A 21,166-nucleotide genomic window follows, 5' to 3' on the forward strand; every position below is an offset into this window, starting at 1 on the left:
ATGAATAAGTTTCGAAATCTTCTTGAACTTTGCGTGAAGGCAAACCCATTTGACCTACGATCAAAGCAAAGTCGCTAAGAACTCTTCCTTCCGAAACTTTGATGGTAAGGTTTTAATGGCAGTAGTTAAACTCTTCAAGTTGCGCCTACATTGTTGAACAAAACTTGAGGATGAGGGAGGTAGCGCAACACAACATAATAACAACTCGTTGAAAATGAATGAAAGTGCGAAAATATGTTGTTAGAAGTTTCCCAGTCTTGCACAGAAAGTTAGGCATCATATAGTGTGAGTTCGGCGTGACTGTAACCCCAAATGGCTTTGGCTTCGCTACAAAAGGCAGTCGAATGGAAGGCAAAAGAAAGTACGTCAATCAGGGAGCAATTACGATGCACTGTGATGGTATTTGTCATCTTAAAATGGTCAATATTTGGATGAATAATCGGGAGACTGGAAGAAGGTAGTTTGACGACTGCAGCTTTAAGAGTTTATCGTTGCTCTTGTTGTTCCAAACCACATGATTTCCTAGTCGTAAAAACGGTATCTTCTACGTCATTTTTTTATGGCGACTTTTTGGAAAAGAAGAGCGACATCATCCCACAATCCCGCAATCTACAACCGCATCTCTAGCTTTTCCCGTGGGTTCTCCCACCACGCCAAATTCTTGATATGCTCCCTTTAAGGGAAAGATATTCGTTTATAATACATCCTCATCAACAGTTTTCATACCGCCGATTATTGAATGGTAGCTGACGGGTTCTAAGACCTACTGAGTTAAGGAAAGAAGAAGATGAGCCGGAAAAGCTGTATGTGGCATTCTGATCCTCGACGTCTAATTATACGATTACATGCAGGGCGCATTAGCCATGAATAAGTCCCTGGAATCAGTCGACAATGCGGTGCTGATACCACTCTTCTTATTTCTTCTTAGATAAATTTTTTCTTCGATGTAATGTGTGTTCGCTCTTACGATCGTCACAATGTTTCTGGTAAAGTTAACAGGATGATTAAATTGAGCGACGTGTGGACGAGTGCGGAAAGTCATCTAGTTCTTGTCATAGTCTATATACTGTGTTGTTGTTGTATTTTAGCCACTTTTAAGGAGGTTCTACTTGATGTCCGACTTTTTCTTGTTTGAGCACTCAATGATATTATTGTTATTATTGAACTTTATATACGTTTCTTTCGTTCAGAAATTGCACACTTCTTGAGGACTGAAAAGGTGAAGCAAGAGCCAAGATTCTTAACATCCTTTATTACGAGTTATATTTCGGCGTAGTCGCCTTCGTCGGAACCTCAAAAGTCAGCAATGAGCTCCGAGAGGAATTGCCTGAATTGCAATCATACGGTCTGTCTTGACCATGCTTCAAACAACTGATTTCCCTTTTTTTTCAAGGGTAAGCGAAAGGGTAATAGAGTAATGTGTTTTTACCACTAGGTTCTCGGAAGCATTGTGTCTTCCATTCACCGTTGAATCTATGTACTTCTACATCAATGAAGGATGGCAAAATTTCCTTGTTTTTATTTCATGTGAACCGTATGTGAGGGGACTGCTCGTTTAGATGCTCCAAACAACTGTCCATCTCGTCTTGAGTGGTACATATAATGTAGTAGTCATCGATGTATCTTCAGTACAGGAAAGGTTTTCGTTACATTGAACATGAACGCAGTGCGTAATGTGGATGCTAGTCTTTGTCCTGTGGATAAACCTTTCCAGCCTCTAATAGTGTCAGCGGAGCCTCGAGTACTTTGACCATCCGTTTAGGAGCGTTATAATCTGCCTAATGGAAAACCCGTATAGGTACCCTTGATTACCCTTGGAACTTCTGAGAGGAGAGCAGAGTGAGAGAGTTCATGTGTTTTTACTAGGTGTGGAAGCGGACAACCAAGAAGTTCGTATTTCAGTCGTGTGATCATTGTTTTACGTGACCCCGCAGGCAATTTCGTTTCAAATTCTTTATGTGTCGAAGTTCAGCAGAGTGTCGCTTCATCTAGGTACTATCGAGCGATAGCCATGTGCTCTTCTCGAGGTATGACCACAAGCTCTCCTCGTTTGTCACTGATAGAGACCTCTATCTCGCTACGCATTGAGACTTCACTATTGTCACGTAGACAAGAGAGTTGCATGGGCGGGAGGTTAGAAAAAGGCTGTTTTCTTGAACAATGTTTTAGAAACGGGAAAACCTATGTGGTGAATACACGGAACTTGGCATCCACTCGAGGAATAGGATCTTGCGGTTTGAACAGCGTTGCAGAAAATGGCATCAAAGAGAAAATAGAACTTATACGAATTCCTCTCCCCATACCTTGCTCTTCGACTTTTGTTCTACATCGTTGACAGTCGTGTAAGCATAGCATGTTGCCCAGTATTCTTTGTACGACCGTGACGCCTAGACTGAACAAATGAGAAACCAAATCCAAATCTAACAGCGCGCTTTCAAAAAGAGATACACTTCCTATAACAAAAATACAACGCTTTATTTGTTTATCCTTAAAAAAAATGGTTACAGCTAGCACTACTATGCTCTCCTACAGTTTTCAGAGGCTGCTTTTTATCTTGTTTCCGATGTAACTAACCATTGAACGCTTGTACTCTATACTTGGCATTATAGCGAGCGATTAATAATATTATAGTAATAAATAAATAATATTATAGCGATTAATAAATGATACTTGACTCACCCACGACACTCGTTCAAAACTTACCAGGCTCGAATCATTTACAATACTCTTTTAGAGTCATATTTCGAAAATCGAATACAGTTAGTCCTGTTTTGTCCTTCGGTGGCGTTCGCAGTAGGAGATTCTTGATTTTCTTCCTTTCCCTGACTTCTCTTCGTGGGTCCGCATGTTTCGTATAAATAGTCGGTTGCAGGGGAGAAACTGGATGGATTGCCTTCCTGAGACAATCATCTACCTCAAAGAAAGAGGTTTCTTACTAGTCGTAGTGTAGTATTTAGTCAAACGCAATTTTCTAGTACACCTTACAGAACTATTTGAATTTTGACATAATGACTACAACTTGAAATATAAAATATCAATGTGATGCGGGAGCCAAAATTGTTAACACTCCCCATCACAAGTTTCGGCGTCGTCGTCTCCATGAGAGCCTTCTAAGTCAAAACATTAGTAACAAATTTTCTCAAATGCCTCATCCAAAAGAACTCATCATCCTATAACACTCTACATCCGAAACCAGAAACCAGAATAGCACAAATCGTTGGGCTTTCGTAATTGCGTAATTTCAACATCTTCACGTTTCCTCAAGTTATCAATGCCCTAGACAGCCGCGTTTCCGTGATAATAGCGGGCTTCCGCGTGATGGTGTCGTTCCGCTCATACCAGTTGAGATGCGATGCGCATATGACCCGTAGATTAAGACCCGCAAAAGCTTTGATACAGCCCTGGCTTCCTAGTCGCGGCTACGCTCTATCCCTTTCTGTTCATTACTGGACCTTCAGCGTTTACCCAAAACGACTCCAAAGTTCTGCAACCACAATTTTGGGTGGGAACAATAGGAGCATGAATAGTGGATGGCAGCTAAAAACTTCACAGAGCATTTCCGTGACACTGTCTGCGATTATCTTCGAGAGGGGTCATTGCGTTCGAGTGTTCCATCCCATTTAAATGTTCTTTAATATGAACACAAATGGGGCCCTCTGTTTCTCTATATTATCTGTATATATATGGCTGCTTTTGTATAGTTTTCCACATTTTTTGGACGGAATTAAATAACTACACCAGAGGTCATGCAATCGCCTTCCTTGCTGGATAAACATGTTACAACGTTTGGAATTATGCAGATGCACTTAAAACGGACCAATAAGCAATAAAGTAAGCATATTCGATTAAGAAGTGGAATGGCACGATGCCAACTCCACCGTGGTCCTTCGTTGTTGACGATCAAGCAGAATTTCTTGTAGTTGAGATAATCACAACCAGAAATGCTTCCCCCACCTCGAGAAAAGTCTTCTGACAGCGACTGATACGAAGAACCGTGACCAGTGCGTATATGCAAACTACTTACCTTGAACCAAAACGCGCAAAATGGCTATTAAGCTTATTTCAGATAAATGGTGAGACGCCATTTTGGGAAGATCGGTGGGTTATAGAGAGCATTGCCAGGAAGTTTGCACAACTCTATGAATTCTGAAAGGTAGAGACACGTGTATTTCAAAAATAACGTTGGCGAGCAAGCGGACAGGTACTCGTGTAATCCATGTGTCTAGTAATGACACATGCTCAGACCCAACTTAAGGTCTCAAAGTTGAGTACTCAGCGGTAGCCACTAGTAGCTGTAGTAATAAGTTTTTTTTTTCTAAATCAGAGAATGGATTAGTAGGAGGAAAGGATTCGGAAATCTCCATGTACGACTTTCGATAAACCTCGGCATGTTGATGTTTCAATAATTGATTTAATTAATTGAGCAGACACGAGGTTGTTACTATCCTTTATTCGTGGCTAACGTTTTGGCAATATCGCCTTCTTCAGAGCCTGAAGGGACGAAATTGAACGTGATTAATCCGATCAAAGGCCTTATCCGCCCAACAAAGAAAACCTCACGTTTACTGTTGGGCCTCATAGCTACCAGTAGAAGAGAAAATCGTACCATCAGCTCAGATCAGCGGACTATCCTGCCACTGCTAAATACCTTTTTTGTTTTTGTGAGGTGACTAAGCATTCTTCTTTGCAGAACTATCACCTTCACCTTGATCACCTTGACTCCCGTTGATCTTCGAACTGGTCAAGTGGGGGCCAGTAATTCTTCCATTTGTCCCGATCGCGTGCCAGAGTAGCCAAGTGGTTCCTCCTTTCGCGTGGGACACGAAGAACATCATAATTTTATTTGAAGGACTTCGTGAAGAAATCTGACCATCTGCTCGGCGGTCTTCCTGTAGTGCGCTTAATATCGCGGGGAACCCAGTCGCTCGAGCTCTGGTCCAACGGTTGTCGTTAAAGCGCATCACGTGTCCGGCCCACCTTATTTTACTTTCCTTGGCAAACGCGGCGGCGTGTCTAATCTTCGATCGCTGACGTAGAAGAAAACTTCGAATCCCGTCCCTCACTTGCGTGAAACGGGATATATGTGTGACGGCTTTACTCTTTTTGTGTGCTCGCCTTTCCTCTAGGTGAGTGCCACGCGGGTTTTTTTGCCGATTGATTGCTTCGTCACCGCAGATTAGACTTCAAACATATTTAATTGAGCTTTATTTGCACTTTACATTATTACCGGCGCCAACGGATAACAAATGAACAAACAAAGGAATAAAATTAAGCACAGAAGTTCCGGGCGAACCGCCCCGGGTGCACGGACGAAAAAGAATGACAAAAGAACCTCGCAATAGTTCGAAATAATGGAGTTGACGTTGTTTCCGGTGTACTCTCCGCAGTTGCGACCATTACGTCCTCTTCCACGGCTGAGATAATATGACTGACGAACGATGGTTTCGCTATACTCCCGCCCGCGAGATGGGGGAGCGTGTAGGAGATGCATGAATTGTATGAAGATCCATCTGGTCCTGATGCTGTGCCACCGTAGTCGAAGAACAAGGTGATGTATTCCGCGTCGTCCACACTGCTCCGTGGTATAACTGGTGATAGTTCACTCGGGTTCGGTTCCTCAGATCATGTCCGTGTCTTCTTTCTGCTTCTTCAGTAGCCTCGGTTCTTCCCGCGATTCGTTTCCTTCATTTTGTTGTCATTTCTCTTCCGCCTGATCCGCTGAGGTACACGTGAACGTGAATTCGAGCGAGATAAGTTGATTGATGGGACATCTGAGGGTACGGCGATTTGGTAGGATCAGTTCCGCTTCCCGAATTACCCCTGCATTAGCTTTGACTTTCGTTACTCGCCCTATTTTCCACGTGTTTCTTGATGCCTTTTGGTTGGCTACTGGACTTGGTCGAGCTCCGGTTGCTCTGGTGTTCCGGGATTCCCACGTAAGGTTTCATATGTGCTGTTCTCGCAGAGCTGTGAGATAGTGTTCCTTCCAAACTTTCCAGAACTTTTCTGTAAGCGAGTAAGAACTGCGAAGGGCTTCTTCTGTCTGACGTCGCGTTTGAAGCTGGAGTATTTCCCTAGGTTCGTGATGATCATCTGACATCTCTCCTACTCCTTCCATTGGGTATGTAATGATCATATCACGGTGGTTGAAGTCGATTGGGCGTATTATGCGTTGATCTTCCCAGTGCTCCTCCTGGTACGTGAGCGGGCGAGTATTAAGTGTCCACTCGATTTCAACTAGAAGTGTGGTTAGAACTTTGATAGTCGGTGTTAGAGAGGTTCAGTGGTTCTTCAAGATTTATTCTCTCAGAATTCCATCAAAGGGCAAGTGCGCTATGACTCGTCTTTTAATACTGTCACAAATCAATAGCTTATCGGATTACAACATCACAAAATGTTTTCGTTCTCAAGACTCAACAACGGTCATCGATTGACTAACCTAACATTTGAACACAAAGAAAGAGATACCGCGACACTGCTGCGCTCAACAAGGGAACTACGCAAAACAGAGAATTATAGAACTGTCGAAGATCTTTCGGAACTAACTGTTACCGTATGCTGCTGTGGATCATACACCCAGCCGCGATTGAGGTGGTCCTCGACTCGTTCGGCATTTTTCCTCGAGTGGCCATCGGTCCATCGATCGTTAGCGACGGCGAATCGAGTCAGACACATGAATACAGCCAGAGAATCAAACTGACGGAGGAACTGACGAATACTGACGAGGGTTGAACGTAGGTGACAGGCGAGTGAATATTGGCAGCATCGGCAACTGAAAGGCGATTGAATATGGTAGTTCTGACGTCAGCACGAAGAGAAGTGCATTGGTTGAGTCAACCAGGGCACCTCTCCTGCGAGGCGGCGATGAGATTTCAAATTTTGCGTCGCTTGTAGGTGGAAGAAGCAGATGGTTTATTCGGGTACAGAAGCACATTATGAGTAGCAGCACAGAATGTGCACGAGATTCCACAGTCTTCCGAGTGATGAGGTTGACGGCATCTGTTGCACAGTTACAGGTTGGACGCTTGTACCGCACGTGAGACGGGATCCGGATATCTGCAGCATCGTCCAGTTGGGTGGTTATTCCTGTTATCTTCGAACGAGCAGAAGACACAATTCGACTTCGGTTTCGTTCTTTCCAGTAGCAGATCCATTTTTTGGTTGACACCGTCAGCTTGGCGGTTGAGTATGTTGACAATCGCGTCGAAATTCAGGACGAAACGTGCAGCTGCCCCTTGAGTTCTTTGATGGCTTCCGAAGGAAGTTCAATATGAATGGCGTAGTCGACTTCATCCATTGTCAGCGAAGTAGGCAGCTACGGGAAGGCTGTAATTCTGTGATGTGCGACAAGCGGGGATAGACGTTGAGATAAAAATATAGATAAAATGGTAGAAGCGGCTATGTTGTGCTACGGGTGGCGTGCGACAACAACTTTCTTTTTTACAGCATGATGCGTATACAGAAACTGAGAAAACTTCTGCAGAGCTTGAAGATAAGAAGTAGGACCGCAGTGACGCCTTTGAGAATGATCTGCAGGAGTTGCCAAGCGATCCGGAAAAGGACAATAAATATTGTTGGTCGAAGGAAATACGTTGCTGCAGCTAGGGTTGCTGTTGTGCAAAAGATCGCAAATGATATTTTCCAATGGTCTCTGATCGTCATTAGAATTGGCCTGAGGTCGGGTAACATTTTGAACTTGTCTACTCAATTGTGGAATCCAGAATTTTTCTCGTACTTTCGCCATCATATGAGCGGTACTAAGATGGAATGCGCCATGTGCGTCTCCAATAATCAATGATGTTAATGGCGTCTTTGCAGCCATGAGGATAGGAAATTTGGCGTCCTTCGTAAGGTCGGAATTCCAAAGCATTAACCAACATCTCACGATTCCCTTTGGATCCTTCATAGGAATAAGCTTGTCTCGCCTTATATTGGTTTTTCCTTCCAGGATTGTGCGTTTCTGTTGCGACTCGGGGTTCAGTCTCGGTTAAAGAGGCTCTCTCCGGTGGTCAATGAACCCGCTCCTCCCGCCTACGCTACCTAGGGGTATCCTGGCCTTGACCTCGCACCGCCTGTCTTTCGGTAGCCATCTCATGCTCCAACACTGCTACATGGCATGTTTATTAGCTTCTCTATTATGACAGACTACGTTATCTTGAAGAAAGGTGGGGATTAATATTGACTATAGTTAGTGGGGGAGAAATAACTATGTGGACCATGCCACTTGCGCCGACCGCGAGCCACCAAGGCATTTACGCGACGGCGTGGCTCTCTCCCTGTTTTGCTGTGATCCTTCTTCACTTTTCCAGATGTTGCATCACTTTCCCATCACGTGCCGTGCACGTGCGCATTATTCTTCCAACATGATGCACAACAAAGCACCATTACACACCATTACACAAACACGAGGCGAATACAAAGGAGCGATAACGATAGCGAGTACCAAGCCTACTGCGTTACGAAATCAACCCAAAAAGGAACGAAAAGAAACAGAACAGACGGCTGGCAGACCGACTCATTTATATAGCCTGGGCTCGAGTGGGCGGAGCATCGTGGGAGACGGCAGCCGATGGGAGAGCTCGCTGGTAAGAGCGCGCACCTTTGGCTACTGAGCGCGGTTAGCAATGCTCCCGGCCAGGCTTTGATCGTGAGGAGCGATGCGAGTTGCAACAGTTCCATTTGTTGTGTGTTAATCTATTCCCCTTTCTAGCTCAGCTGGGATACGATGGATACTATTTTCTCTAGAGTTCGGGGTTGATCAGATAGTCGAGGGCTTCGTTGCTGCAAGGATTGAAGTGTCATCAATAGGTGTCCTACAATGGCCTTTTCGTTTCCGTAGCGACGTTTCAGTATGTCTGCTGCGATATCGTAGTTTTCTGCGGTGATCTGTAGGTCTTGAACTGTGTCTCTCGCAGGTCCCTGTAACGTTTCGAGTAAGTGCGTGAACTTCTCGATTTTACTGATTCTCCTGTCGTGGATGTTAGCGTTGAAAACCATCCAAAACTAGCCCCATTCCCAGGGATTACCTTTGAATTTGGGGATTTGAAGTGGAGGAATTTGCGGTAGTACTTTATTGTCGGCTTCTACTTCGCGAAGTTTGCCCTCTTCGTGGTCTTCAAGGCGTAAGCTTAGTGTTATTAAAAGATTCTGAGCCCGAATGATGGTGTCCTGTGCGGTTGAGGTATTGGACATGGTCGTTTCTTGGTGTTCCTCCGTGAGATCTGCTGCATCTGCGGCGGAGGTGCAGCTGTTCATAGCTTTTTCTACAGCCGAAAATCCAACTCTTTGATCACTTTGCGGGTCCTTGCATTTGCCTCCATGGCGGGGAGAGTTTCGGCGGATTCGAGGAATTCTTCGATTTTTGAAATAGTGCTGCTGAGCTGAGTTCCCTGTCTAGTAAGTCCATACTTGTTTTCTTCAAGAAGGACAGAAGTACCGGCTGTGCTTCGTCACCGCAGATGAGGCCTCAAACTTGGGTAATCAAACTTTATTTATACTTTAGATTATTACCGGCAGCAACGAATAACAAATGAACAAAAAAAGGAATAAAATTAAGCACAGAAGTTCGGGGCGAACCGCCCCAGGTGCACGGACGAAAAAGAATGACAAAAAAACCTCGCAATAGTTCGAAATAATGGAGTTGACGTCGTTTCCGGTGTACTCCCCGCAGTTGCGACCATTATTTCCTCTTCTACGACTGTGATAATAGCGATGGCTTCGCTATAGGATATTCCTAGCATCACTCTCTCAATTGCGCGTTCAATGATGCTCACCGCGTTTTCTTCCTGCTTGCGAAATGCCCAGGTTTCCGAGGCATAGGTCAAAGCAAGAAGTACGGTGGTGTTGAAGAGGTGAGCACGGAGCCGGGTGTTCCTGGTCTTCTTCACTACATCCTCGATGCTCTTGTACGCTCCCCAAGCCGCTCGTCTCCTTCTGTCCAGCTCGGGGGTCAGGTCGTTCATCATGTTCAGTTCCGGACCCAGATAAACGTAGCTGGTGCATTCGGATATGTTCGTTCCGTTGAGCGTGAATGGGGCATCCGAGACCCATCCATTGCGCATGAACATCGTCTTTTGGAGATGCAGCTGAAGACCGATGCATGCACATGTTTCGTCGAATTCGGTCAGCATTCGTTCCGCTTGGATGATGCTAGGTGTTATCAGCACGATGTCATCAGCAAAACGCAAATGGTGTGGCTGCTGACCATCAATCTTCACTCCCATGTCGTCCCATTCCGACTTTCGCATTGCGTTCTCGAGGGAGGCAGAGTATATTTTGGGTGAGATTGTATCACCTTGTTGGACCCACCTCTTCACGTCAATGATGATATTCTTGTAGAATGGCGAAATTCCGGTCGTGAAGTTACTGTACAACTCTCGAAGTACCCTTATGTACCGAGTAGGGACGCCTCGGTTGTCCAAGGCTTCCACGACCGTTTCCATCTCAACTGAGTCGAAGGCCTCCTTCAAGTCGATGAAGGTGAGACAGAGCGGCATCTTGTACTCTCGTGATACCTCGATGAGTTTCGAAACAGTGTGAATGTGGTCAATCGTGCTGAATCCTTTTCGAAGCCCTGCTTGCTCGCATAGCTGTCCTTCATCCAAGACTTTTTCAATCCTATTAAGGATTACTTTTGTAAAGAGCTTGTAGATGACGGACAGTAGGCAGATTGGACGATAGTTGCCGATGTCATGTGGATCTCCCTTTTTATACAACAACACGGTCTTGTTGGTCTTCCACTGTTTAGGAACCTTGCATTCCAACAGGTAACGTGTGAAGAGCATCGCCAGGGTGTTGATGAGTACTGGCGAAAGGTTCTTCAGGTGTTCTGGTCTTATTCTGTCGGGACCGGGTGCCGTACGATTTCTTACCGACATGACAGCATGTCGTATTTCATGTAACCTCTGGAATGTCATGTCCGCCTGATGACAAATGGTGAAGAGGGAAGTGGACATGGCTGTCGAAGAGATGAGAGTAGAAGTCGTAGATGATTTTCTCCATCCCCCTTCTCGATGCAATGGCTGTTCCCTTTGGATTCCGGAGAGTAGTCATCCTCGTCTTGCGACTGGCCAAGTTTCGACGGGCATAGCGGATGCTGTTCCCCGCCTCTGCAGCTTCAGCCATCACTTCTGCTCTTCTCTCTTTAAGGTCTTCCTTTATCGCCTCTCTGCAAAGCCTTGCGAGCTCGGACGTGAGTTCTTGGTTCCCTACGGCTCGTGCTGCTCCACGCTGGCGTATCGGCTCAAGGGAAAAGCGTCTCTCGGTGGTTTTAAAACTCAGCCTTCTTCGCGCGGTCGTGAAGGTGTTCAACTAGCCGGTCGTATTCCTCGTCGATGTTGTCCATTGCGGAATCTTCCCAAAAGCCGGCTAGCGTAGCGAAGATCCCAGTTGATGACAGTTTTGGGATTTCTCTCTCTGAACTTGGCGGCTTTCTCTGCTCTCCTTGTGAAGGGAAATCTTCCTCGGAGGAGGCGATGGTCTGATCCCGTATAGAACTTTGGTGCAACAGCGACATCCGTCAGGCAGAACCTTTTATTGACGATGATGTGGTCTATTTCATTACGGTACCCTCCACCGGGTGACTCCCACTCCCAGCGTAGAGAGGAGGGCTTCTGGAATTGCGAGTTCCCATGGATGGTCTTAGTCGTCATGATGAACTCGGAGAGCCTCTCCCCTGATCATTCCATTGTAGGTCGTGGGTCCCGAGGTGAAGTTCCTCCGGCGTTCTTCTTGGGCCAACTTTGGCGTTGAAATCGCCAATTATGACCTTGTAGAAGGCATGATCTTCTCGGTAGAACTTCTCCAGGTCCATATAGAAAGCTTCGACTTCTTCTTCTTCGTAGCTTGATGTTGGAGCGTAAGCAACGAAGATAGTCAAAGCTGGTGTTGGACCACATCTTCTCATCCGCAGACGTCCGATTCGGATCGTAAGTTGTTCGAAAGAGTCCATGTTCTTGGCCATACTCATGTTGGCGAGGACGCCAACTCCACCAACACCTCTACTGTCGCATGTTCCTAAGAACAGTTCTTCTCCAGTCTCATATACGGCGTTGAGAGGGTAACGTCGTCTCGTCTCGTTCAGTCCGATGACGTCGTACTTGGTCTTCTTGGCTTGCATCATCAGACCTTCGATGGCCGCTCCCGATGCAAGCGTACGTGCGTTATAAGTACGGATCGTCATCTTAGTCCTTTCCCTTTACGGTAGCCTATATGACTCCTGCAACTCTGTCCTTCCCAGCGCTACAGTATCAGGCTTTCCTCCGGAATCAGGAGATGCTTTTCTATTACTGTGACATGCAAAAGAATTTTAAAACCCATGGGCAGGTTGCAAGCCTCTAGTCCCATGAGTTTTTGAGAGAACTTCCGTTCTCCCTGAGTGGAAATGTGGAGCTTATTTCTTGGAGGCGACTCCAAACCACCTCCCTTGCACCCCCCAGTCACTTGATTGCAGGACCGACGTGCGGGATACAAAGATGTCATGAGTCAGTCGTGGCTCAGCAGAAACAGGGAGTTCATTTCCTGAATCCACCCGCGTCTCTGGGCAAGCGCAAGGTCGCTTTTGGTCCGCTATTAGCCCCCTATCCGCCGCCTGGAGACGCGCCACGTAGCTTCACGGCTAACCGGCTGTGATCCTTCTAGTGAGGGAGATTCGTGGTTGCAGAACTAAAACAGTAATAACAGTTCTAGAAATAACAAATCACTCCCGATATCCATCACTGCAAGGGAATGAATCAGAACAACGAAGCAATGTCGAGCCTTGATATAAGTCAAAGAGATCAAAAAGACAGACTAGGTAACAATATCAAAGAAGCTCTTGAGAATCCTTATTTTGTTTAGTTCAGGATATTTATAGACGATGTTTTCATTACTAATTAAACACATGAAAAAAGCCTGAATAATAATACTCTTACTCTATAAATTAATGTAATTAAAAGGTTGAGCATTCTGCATAGCATACATGTTTAGCCGTCTACAAACTCAGGATAAAGACATCAATTTCTGGATGTTCGAAAAGTTCCAGCATATATAATAGCAGTCTTAAGAGTGCTAGAGGTAAATGAAGTACCAAGACAAAATCTAGAAGCAGAAAAATCAAATAAGTCTGTCATACTTTATTGTGCAGTGTTCAAAATATTATTGTATTTATAAATCTATAAGTCATAAAAATAACATTCTTGACCTGTAATATTTTTTTCTCCAAAGTCAAAGCCTTCTTTTAAGCATTGTCTAAAATATTAGTATCTCCTTTGCAGCGCGGGTGTAGTGTAGCGGTTAGAGGTTCCACTTCCTGCACGATCGATCGGAGGTTCGAATCCGCATTACTGCTCACCAAGCCTTTCATCCCTCCGTGATCGATAAATTGGTACCAGACCTGTCCGGGAGGATAAAAACACTGACTTGACACATCGGCTAGCCACCGTAAGTCATAGTATGGGGCAGTTACACGTTCGTAAACCTCAAACGATTCTGAATTCAAGTGAACGTGGGGGCGCATTCCAAGCGGATTGATTAACACTTTAGCTTTAGCAACTTTAGCTTTAACTTAACTTTATTTTCCTTGCCGTGATATGTATGATTAGCAGATCATCCATATATCTAAACGGATGAAATATAAAATTAGGTTTATAAACATTAGAAGCATAAATGCACTCACAATGTGAAAGAGGAAAGTCTGCAAGAACTGCACTAGTATTACTACCTTGTTGAATTCCTACGATATATTTGAATATTTTGTTACTAATTTACAAAAACTATTGATGTCTAATACTACGTGAGGATGTAAGTAAACATATTGGTGAAGTCAGTCAATAATTTGGGGCCGCGTATACGAGTCTGATTGCTACCTGCACGTGGCCCTGATTTAACTAAACGCAATCAGGTATTCGAGTGCACGCATTGGGAACGTACGAGTTATATAACCCGCACTGTTATATGGCTAAAGATTCCCATACATTGCGAAAAGGTGCTGTTGTCCAGCACACCGCCAAAGCCCATAACCTGAAAGGGCAACTGCCAGCAGGGAGCATGGAATCTTTGGCAATAAACATTCGTTTCGTCACGCTGAACTGCCGAACACTATCGAGTGAACTCCAACAAGCCGCTCTATCTAGACTTCTGCGTTATCTCTGTGTGCTTTTTGCTGCACTGCAGGAAACACGCATGAGAGATCGGTCCGTCATCAGCATCGAAAATTACACCATATGCTGCGGCGATGCAGATGAGAACAAAGTAGGTGGCTGCGCGATAGCTGTGAGGAACGATTACAAGAACCTGGTGGAGGAATTTGGCTCAACGTCGTCTAGATGCACCTTTCTACGACTGCGGGATCGCAGAGGACGTAAACTCTGGGTCGTAAGTGCTCACGCACCTACAGAAACCGCTGAGGGCAACAGTAAGGACGCCTTCCATGATGAACTCAATGCGTTGATGTCTAAAATACCAAGTTAGCAGATGGTCATTGTCGGAATCAACGCAAATGCGAAGATGGGATTTGAACAGCAATCCGATGTGCCAGGAAAATGGTATCATCCAGCGGAGCGCACGTCAGACAACGGTGACGGTCCGGGCGACTTGTGCGAACAGACGGGTTAAGAGGAATCATCGACGCCATCTGCTCACGTGGCAGGGGTCAACCCTTTCAATGCCTGAAGAGCAGTGCAAGCGGAAGATGAGGACTCTTAAGTTTCAGCTCGACTACGTTCTGGCGAGGAACATTCATCAGTCAGATATCCGAAAATCTAGAGCTATTTGGGACGTCGCGTTCGACTCTGACCACCGTCCAGTTCTTCTCAGCTTCAAGATACTGTTCCACAAGTGAAGCCGAGGAGTTCCTCTTGAACCGAAATCGACATGGCAGGTCTGAAAGACGATGAATGCAGAACAAAATTCCGCCAACGTGTGTCTATTCATGTTGGAGTACGGACCAGGAAGAAGCTTAGCGATACGGACTCCTTCACGAAGTGCTTCCAGGACGCTGCAAGGGAAACGCTCCCGGTTCTATTGCCGCGGAAGAAGTTTGCCTTTGCATCTGCGGAAACAAAATCCATATACAATTCTGTATGTGTCGCGCGCAGCGCTGGTGACTTCAACCAGGGAAAGCGCCTTAGAAGGAAGCTGCGTCGTCAACTGCAGCAAGACCGCGATGACGAGTGGACGTCAAGAGCGATGGAGTTTGAGAAGGCGTGGGAGGATAGGAAAGAGAGAGAAAAACCCGCGGAAAGCCTATGCTCTACTAAAAGAGTATAGCGGCAAAATGAAAAGATGTTCTTCTGTTCTCAACACTGTCAACTGAGTAGCTGTCGGTGAACCCTTCCAATTTGGAAGGAACACTTCAAGACCTTACTGAACCGGCCAGCACCGTCAGCTCCTCAACTCGAACATGTTCATAGACCGACATATGCGGTTAACGAGGAGCCACCGACCGTGTCGGAGGTCCTAGTCTGTATTCAAAAAATGAAGAATGGAAAATTTGGCGGAGACGACGGGATTAGCGCAGAAATGCTAAAATATCTTCCTCCGTCTGGGATTCGTGAGATGACAAAGATCATCCGTTCAATATGGGTAGACGAAAGGATACCTGATTCGTGGAGACACGCTATCATAATTCCCTTCCACAAGAAGTTATCCGTCACGGACCCCAGGAATTATCGAGGAATTTATTTGCTGCGTGTTATGTACAAGGTATTGAAGCGCATTATCCTGGACCGACTCATTAAACATCGCGAAGAAACAACGCGCGACGAGCAAGCTGGCTTTCGTCCTGGCCGATCTACGATTGACCAGGTGTTCATCGTCAGGAGTGATCGAAATCTGGCAGCGGTATTCGAAGCCAATGCAACTAGCGTTTCTGGACTTTGAAGCCGCGTTCGACTCTCCTCACCGAGGTCGTCTTCTCAACGCTCTCCGCGCCGATGTAGTAAAAGGAAAGTTCGTTCGCTTGCTTGATGACATGAATCAATGAACAACTGCTGCAGTTAGAACACCAGCCGGATGTGCAACACCGTTTGAAGTGGTAATTGGAGTAAGACAAGGGGCAGTGGCAGGACCTTTCCTGTTCAATTTCGCCATCGACGACATTATGCGAAGAACAGTAGAGTGTCCTGCCGACATTGTCTTAGCACCATCAGGGTGCCCCTTGACTGATGTCGACTACGCCGACGATGTTGTTATATTCACGGAAAAAAAACAGTACGAAACTTCAACATGTTGTCAACCTTGTATCGAAGCTGGCAGCAGCCTATGGACTACGCCTACGCCCTGATAAATGCAAGCAGATGTGGATCTCTTCGAGACCTCAAACGGGAATCAGGGTGGACGGACAACCGATAGAACTCGTCGATGAGTTCTGTTACCTGGGCTGTACGCTGAAGAACAACGGCAGCTACGAGAGAGATGTTCAGCAAAGATGCGCTAAGGCCACTTCTGCATTTAACTCTTTGACGAAATGCCTGTGGTCGACCCCGCTACCAACGAGCTGCGAGTCTACCTATCCGCAATTCGCCCCATCATGATATACGGATCGGAGACTTGGGCAGCACCATCAATGGTTATGGAGAGGCTTGAAAGCGGAACGAAAACTGCTTAGACGGCTACTTGGCTACTTTTGGCCTAGGGTATGCCACAATGAAGATCTTTACGCAGAAATCGATGTGGTATACCGGCGGATGACACGTGAAAGACATCAACATCTTGCTCTGCCATCGAAAGTGGCTAAAATAAATCGTCTTCGCTTCTTTAGTCATATATTAAGGAGACCGGCAGATCGCCTTGTTCAACGAGTTCTGGGGAGTTTGCCGGGTTCAAGCTGGAAGAAGCCACCCGGCCGAAAACGGAAGTTCTGGACTGAGGTGGTGAAAGAGGACCTGAGGACACTTGGCGTGGATAGGCAGTTCAGGCGAGACGTAAGGTTTCGCAGAATATGGAACAGCGACGAATGGATTCTGTGCAAGCTCTCGCAGAAGACCGAGAAGGTTGGGCAGAGCTGTGTTAAGGGACGGCACACCTCGGCGAAGATGCGAGTAATCGCGTCAGGCGATGACATCAGCCTGTCGATTAAGTCAAGTAAGTCATACTTATATTATTAATGGACCAGTAACTGTTTAAGAGGCCTTTATTGTTACAGACAGTATTGGTGTAGTATCGGAAATGTATTTTAAAAAAGGAAAGATTCATTTATTCAACTGAAACAGGTCTAACACTACTGTTATAGGCTCCTGTAATGAATCTAGGTGAACACCCCCCCCCCCCGGGCCGGGCGGCGGCCGGGCGCGGCCTCGCTGCTCAATATATTAACAGCAAACCCCGGCCCGGACATGTTAAACGCGACATAAAAAACGTGGAAACCGAGCACGAGCAAGAAATAATCCATCACACAGTATCTGGAGGGACCCCAACCAACCCACCAACGCCAGCCAGCCAGGCTGTGCCACACCAGAAAAAACAGTACACATCTTTTAAAAAACAGTTCACCAACCACAATTTACCCAAACCCGTTCCACACAAGTCATTTACAACAAACGTCACATCCAGCCCAATGGACATATCAACGTAGAGTTCCCACACAAAAACACAACAACGAAAACGTAAAAAAGGCGCGCAAACCCCAGATACCCCCCGTGTTTCCATTTAAGAGCAGCGCAGGAGCCGGGACCCACCCCATCCAGCGCCCCCACCGCCGCCGCCCCCCCCCAGCCCAGCACCACCCCCCCCAGCCCCCCACTCCCGGCCCCCCCTACCCCGCCCCCAAAACCGACCGCTGTTTAGTTGACAAACACAGACGCAACCAAAAACCCGATAAAGAGTAAATAAAACCACATAAAACACACCCCACAATACAAACAAGGACCCAAGCAACACACACAACAACACAACCCAGGCAGGTGCCGCCACAGTGCAGGCAGTTACCACACAGGCAGAGTTCCAAGGTATTCACAACACACAAAAAACCGTAAACACAATAAAACGAATAACAACAGCCAAAACGGTACAAACCAAAAAAAAACGGGACAACACACCGGACAAGGGCCCCGCAGCTTTGCAGAGCGTTAAAGGAAGATAAAAGCGCTCTAATAAAAGCATGGTGAGCGTTGCCCAATACTAAGCATGCCGTTCGCTTCTTCATTTATTCATAGTTGATCTTATGGATGCGATCAGTTCTAAACCTTTCTGTTCAAGTAATGCTAAGATCAAACGTTTGAAAAACTTTCGCATTCAATTCTTCTTTTCTTGCCATGTTTAAATTGCGCTTTCTAATATTCTAATATTTCTTTGAAACCTCATTTCTTTTGGAATTCATTTCTTTGGAAGCAAAGCCATAATTATCACTTCTAAATAGATAACAGATAGTAAAACCTGGAGTAAAATCGTCAGAAAAAGTAATGTCTAGAAAATATATAATGGTTAGATGGAAAAGCAGGAATAAATATTCAATCTATTGCACTTTTTCCTGTTTCTCTTGTGTTTCCACAATAGTGCCGATCTAGGTGCTGTTCCGGAAGTGTCATATAAAGCCTAAATAGAAAGCCCATTGATTAGTTGAACATTTCTGTACACTCGTCCACTTTTCTTAGAAAAACTGCGGTCGTGCGACTTAGTTCATGGCTTCAAAAAATGTTTAGTTAACGATTTTTTAAATAATAAAATTTAAAAGAAAACTTTTAATCTGTCTCTATAATCGAAGGAATAATCACTTACCTGTTTTGCAAATTTGGAAGTAAACATTCATGTACAGTATACATAAAAGTTTATTTACCCTCACTAACATATGAGTGAAACTAACTTGCCTCATCACAGTCAACATACGTGGCTATGTAGGTTTGGACAATGGCGAAAAGGTAGAGTGCTCGCCTATCAGTTGCATGGCTATGGTTCGGTACTCACACAGACAAACAAACAAACAAACAAACACACACACACACGGACTATGTGCGTTATTCTATCGCAAGATAATAAATCTTCATTTTGGATGATTTGGATACTGGCATGTGGCTGATGACCTCAATCTTCTCTTGGTTGAGATGGTGTCCGCCCTTGTCTATGCATCCGGGATAACGGATCTGCGGCATCAAAAAGTTGCTCTTCTCTAATCGGACGCCGAAGCCGTATTCGTGGATATTTCCGAAGATCGTTTCCAAGTTACGGCGATGCTCCTCTTGTGTGCGGTCTGTGACTATCGTGTCAACCAGACAGGCAGCAACGCCTTCCAGTCCACAAATTATTGAATCTATAATCTGCTGGAGTATGCTGATTCACGCCGATGGGTAGACGATTGTAGCCATACGGTCCTCTGTGCATATTAATCGTCAGCATTTTCTTCGATTCCTCTTCAACTTCCACCTGCAGATATGCTTCTGCAAAGTCGATTTGCGTGCAAAACTGTCCTCTATTCAGCTTCGTGAACACCTTTTGCGCAGTGGGGAAGGGATGCTGGTGCAACTGCAGCATATCGTTTAATCCTGTCGAGAAGTCTGCGCACAAGCGGATTTGTCCACTTTTCTTGACACAACGATACGCCGATCAATTTCAGCATCCAAATCTGGCACAGAGGCACAGTGTACTGGTCGCTTTTTCTTGAAAACAGGTATTGCGTTGTCTTCAAATGCTTCGTCTTCGTTTTGATACATCTGCCAAGTCCGCAGAAGTGAATTCTTCTGCGTATTGTTTGTTCAAGTCTGCGATAATTTCCGCTCGGTTTACTTCTTCTTTAGTCACCATTCGGCAGTCCTATTTGCCTCCCAACTCCTCGTAAACTAGAAATTGAATACACCACTCCAGTCATAGCAGATTCGTGCTTTCGGTGACATAACAAGTTCCACTACCTTGAATGTTCTTCCCTGTTGGCCTCTGACAGAGAAGTCTGTGGAGAGTCTTCTATCGATCTTCATCGGTGATCCTTCTGCCACCTTGACCGGCATAGTACAGGGTGCCAAGGCTGGAGATACGAGCTTTTCCACGTTCGACGTGTACCAAACGTGATACCTGCGCCTGTGTCGAGCTGAGAGCGTAGAGAACGTCCTCTGATATTGAGGTCAGGTAGGTTCGAGCGTTCTTAGCGGAAAAGGTGACAACGTTCTTGCACTGGCTTCTCTTCGACGGTAGGATCGTCTTCTTTGTTTCTGTCGCATGTTCTGTCCGGTGTTGGGGGGAGAAGCGGACATGTGGTTCTGTAGTGCGATTCCCCTCAATTGAAGCACCTCACAATCTTTTCCTCTACGACATGAACATCATGACTTCCTTCCATGTCTTTCTTGTCCATCTTCAATGCAGTGAAATCCTCATATTCAGCAACGAGGTCTTCTATCGTCAACGGCGCATCTTCTGTATGCGTATCTAGTCGTTCTGAGGCGAGAATCACGGAGCGATGAATCTTGAAGTCCTGCTACGAACTGTAGGGTTTTTAATGCTCTGTAGTCCAACTGCTTCAGTCGGGTCGGGCGTCTTCATCCATCCGCTTGATCGTGTTAGCGAAATGGTACATAACTGGCTGTCAACCAGCGAGCAGTTTATCCTTAGACACTCGTACCGTCGTCGAATCAATGTCTTCTTGGACGCAAACGGCTTTTCCAGATCCGCGACTGTCGGTCTGAAGCCCATCCCGCGATGAATTTTCGGTAGGATGTCATCAACATACCTGCGGTAAACATTGCAGGTATGCTGATGACATCCTACCTCATCACGATCGCCAGTTGCGTTCGCGAAACGAGCAGCAAACTTGATTTATTAGTCGCTCGTCAACGGTGCACAGAAACTGAGCAACAAGATTAACGAAAAAAATATGGCAAGGATCGAAGTGGGAAGTGCTAGTATTTAGATGTCGAAAAAGCAGCTATGGTTGCAAAATGAAATGATATAATGATCCCCCTACGATAATAACGTTTTGTCCTATGAGCCTATCATTATCTCATTTCTTGTATGGGTTGGAGTCACTCCTCTCCTCGAGAAGTATTTTTTCTTTCTCTTTGTCCCACCTTTCGTCACTTCGTACAAATCGTCCTTCGCCACCCCCGACTATGGTGTCCTCGTCAATCATAGTCTCAAAGTGAACGCTTCACAACCGCCTATTCGTAAACTCGCCAGAACGCGCCGTCTGCGCCGTGGTGAACTGTTGGTAGCCTCACGATACTTTCGGCGGCGACCGTGCATATGAAAGACTTGATGCAGATGGAAG

General features: G+C 45.7%; 10 protein-coding genes across 14 annotated transcripts; 5 read left to right on the plus strand and 5 right to left on the minus strand.

The window, feature by feature from the left end:
* Positions 1-5,944: 5,944 nt before the first annotated feature.
* RB195_009550 (uncharacterized protein) lies at positions 5,945-10,955 on the minus strand (the record flags this gene model as incomplete). 2 transcript variants are annotated; one of them, XM_064190151.1, is made up of 3 exons in its annotated part: positions 5,945-6,237; positions 9,027-9,352; positions 9,616-10,955. In XM_064190151.1, 3 exons carry the CDS (start codon positions 10,953-10,955, stop codon positions 5,945-5,947), a joined length of 1,959 nt encoding a protein of 652 aa, XP_064047733.1. The 2 variants fall into 2 exon arrangements, with proteins under 2 accessions (XP_064047733.1, XP_064047734.1); XM_064190150.1 differs by lacking the exons at positions 5,945-6,237; positions 9,027-9,352 and having other exon boundaries at positions 9,552-10,955.
* A 314-nt stretch (positions 10,956-11,269) lies between these two features.
* Positions 11,270-11,515, minus strand: RB195_009551 (uncharacterized protein; the record flags this gene model as incomplete). Its single annotated transcript, XM_064190152.1, has 1 exon — positions 11,270-11,515. The coding sequence occupies one exon, from the start codon at positions 11,513-11,515 to the stop codon at positions 11,270-11,272; it is 246 nt and encodes an 81-aa protein (XP_064047735.1).
* Positions 11,516-11,647: 132 nt separating this feature from the next.
* RB195_009552 (uncharacterized protein) lies at positions 11,648-12,181 on the minus strand (the record flags this gene model as incomplete). Its single annotated transcript, XM_064190153.1, has 1 exon — positions 11,648-12,181. One exon carries the CDS (start codon positions 12,179-12,181, stop codon positions 11,648-11,650), a length of 534 nt encoding a protein of 177 aa, XP_064047736.1.
* A 1,751-nt stretch (positions 12,182-13,932) lies between these two features.
* Positions 13,933-14,448, plus strand: RB195_009553 (uncharacterized protein; the record flags this gene model as incomplete). The annotated part of the gene is made up of 1 exon (XM_064190154.1): positions 13,933-14,448. One exon carries the CDS (start codon positions 13,933-13,935, stop codon positions 14,446-14,448), a length of 516 nt encoding a protein of 171 aa, XP_064047737.1.
* Positions 14,449-14,476: 28 nt separating this feature from the next.
* On the plus strand, positions 14,477-14,818 carry RB195_009554 (uncharacterized protein; the record flags this gene model as incomplete). The annotated part of the gene is made up of 1 exon (XM_064190155.1): positions 14,477-14,818. One exon carries the CDS (start codon positions 14,477-14,479, stop codon positions 14,816-14,818), a length of 342 nt encoding a protein of 113 aa, XP_064047738.1.
* A 32-nt stretch (positions 14,819-14,850) lies between these two features.
* Positions 14,851-15,858, plus strand: RB195_009555 (uncharacterized protein; the record flags this gene model as incomplete). Of its 3 annotated transcripts, XM_064190158.1 has the most annotated exons (2): positions 14,851-15,240; positions 15,325-15,858. In XM_064190158.1, the coding sequence occupies 2 exons, from the start codon at positions 14,851-14,853 to the stop codon at positions 15,856-15,858; spliced, it is 924 nt and encodes a 307-aa protein (XP_064047739.1). The 3 variants fall into 3 exon arrangements, with proteins under 3 accessions (XP_064047739.1, XP_064047740.1, XP_064047741.1); XM_064190156.1 differs by lacking the exon at positions 15,325-15,858 and having other exon boundaries at positions 14,851-15,246; XM_064190157.1 differs by lacking the exon at positions 14,851-15,240 and having other exon boundaries at positions 15,454-15,858.
* A 284-nt stretch (positions 15,859-16,142) lies between these two features.
* RB195_009556 (uncharacterized protein) lies at positions 16,143-16,511 on the plus strand (the record flags this gene model as incomplete). Of its 2 annotated transcripts, none has more annotated exons than XM_064190160.1 (1): positions 16,143-16,511. In XM_064190160.1, the coding sequence occupies one exon, from the start codon at positions 16,143-16,145 to the stop codon at positions 16,509-16,511; it is 369 nt and encodes a 122-aa protein (XP_064047742.1). The 2 variants fall into 2 exon arrangements, with proteins under 2 accessions (XP_064047742.1, XP_064047743.1); XM_064190159.1 differs by having other exon boundaries at positions 16,161-16,511.
* Positions 16,512-16,664: 153 nt separating this feature from the next.
* Positions 16,665-17,084, plus strand: RB195_009557 (uncharacterized protein; the record flags this gene model as incomplete). Its single annotated transcript, XM_064190161.1, has 1 exon — positions 16,665-17,084. One exon carries the CDS (start codon positions 16,665-16,667, stop codon positions 17,082-17,084), a length of 420 nt encoding a protein of 139 aa, XP_064047744.1.
* Positions 17,085-19,176: 2,092 nt separating this feature from the next.
* Positions 19,177-19,622, minus strand: RB195_009558 (uncharacterized protein; the record flags this gene model as incomplete). The annotated part of the gene is made up of 2 exons (XM_064190162.1): positions 19,177-19,434; positions 19,491-19,622. 2 exons carry the CDS (start codon positions 19,620-19,622, stop codon positions 19,177-19,179), a joined length of 390 nt encoding a protein of 129 aa, XP_064047745.1.
* Positions 19,623-19,869: 247 nt separating this feature from the next.
* Positions 19,870-20,662, minus strand: RB195_009559 (uncharacterized protein; the record flags this gene model as incomplete). Its single annotated transcript, XM_064190163.1, has 4 exons — positions 19,870-20,046; positions 20,198-20,337; positions 20,491-20,581; positions 20,630-20,662. 4 exons carry the CDS (start codon positions 20,660-20,662, stop codon positions 19,870-19,872), a joined length of 441 nt encoding a protein of 146 aa, XP_064047746.1.
* Positions 20,663-21,166: the final 504 nt, after the last annotated feature.

This window comes from Necator americanus, chromosome III, assembly GCF_031761385.1.
Source record: "Necator americanus strain Aroian chromosome III, whole genome shotgun sequence".
NCBI classification, from domain to species: domain Eukaryota; kingdom Metazoa; phylum Nematoda; class Chromadorea; order Rhabditida; family Ancylostomatidae; genus Necator; species Necator americanus.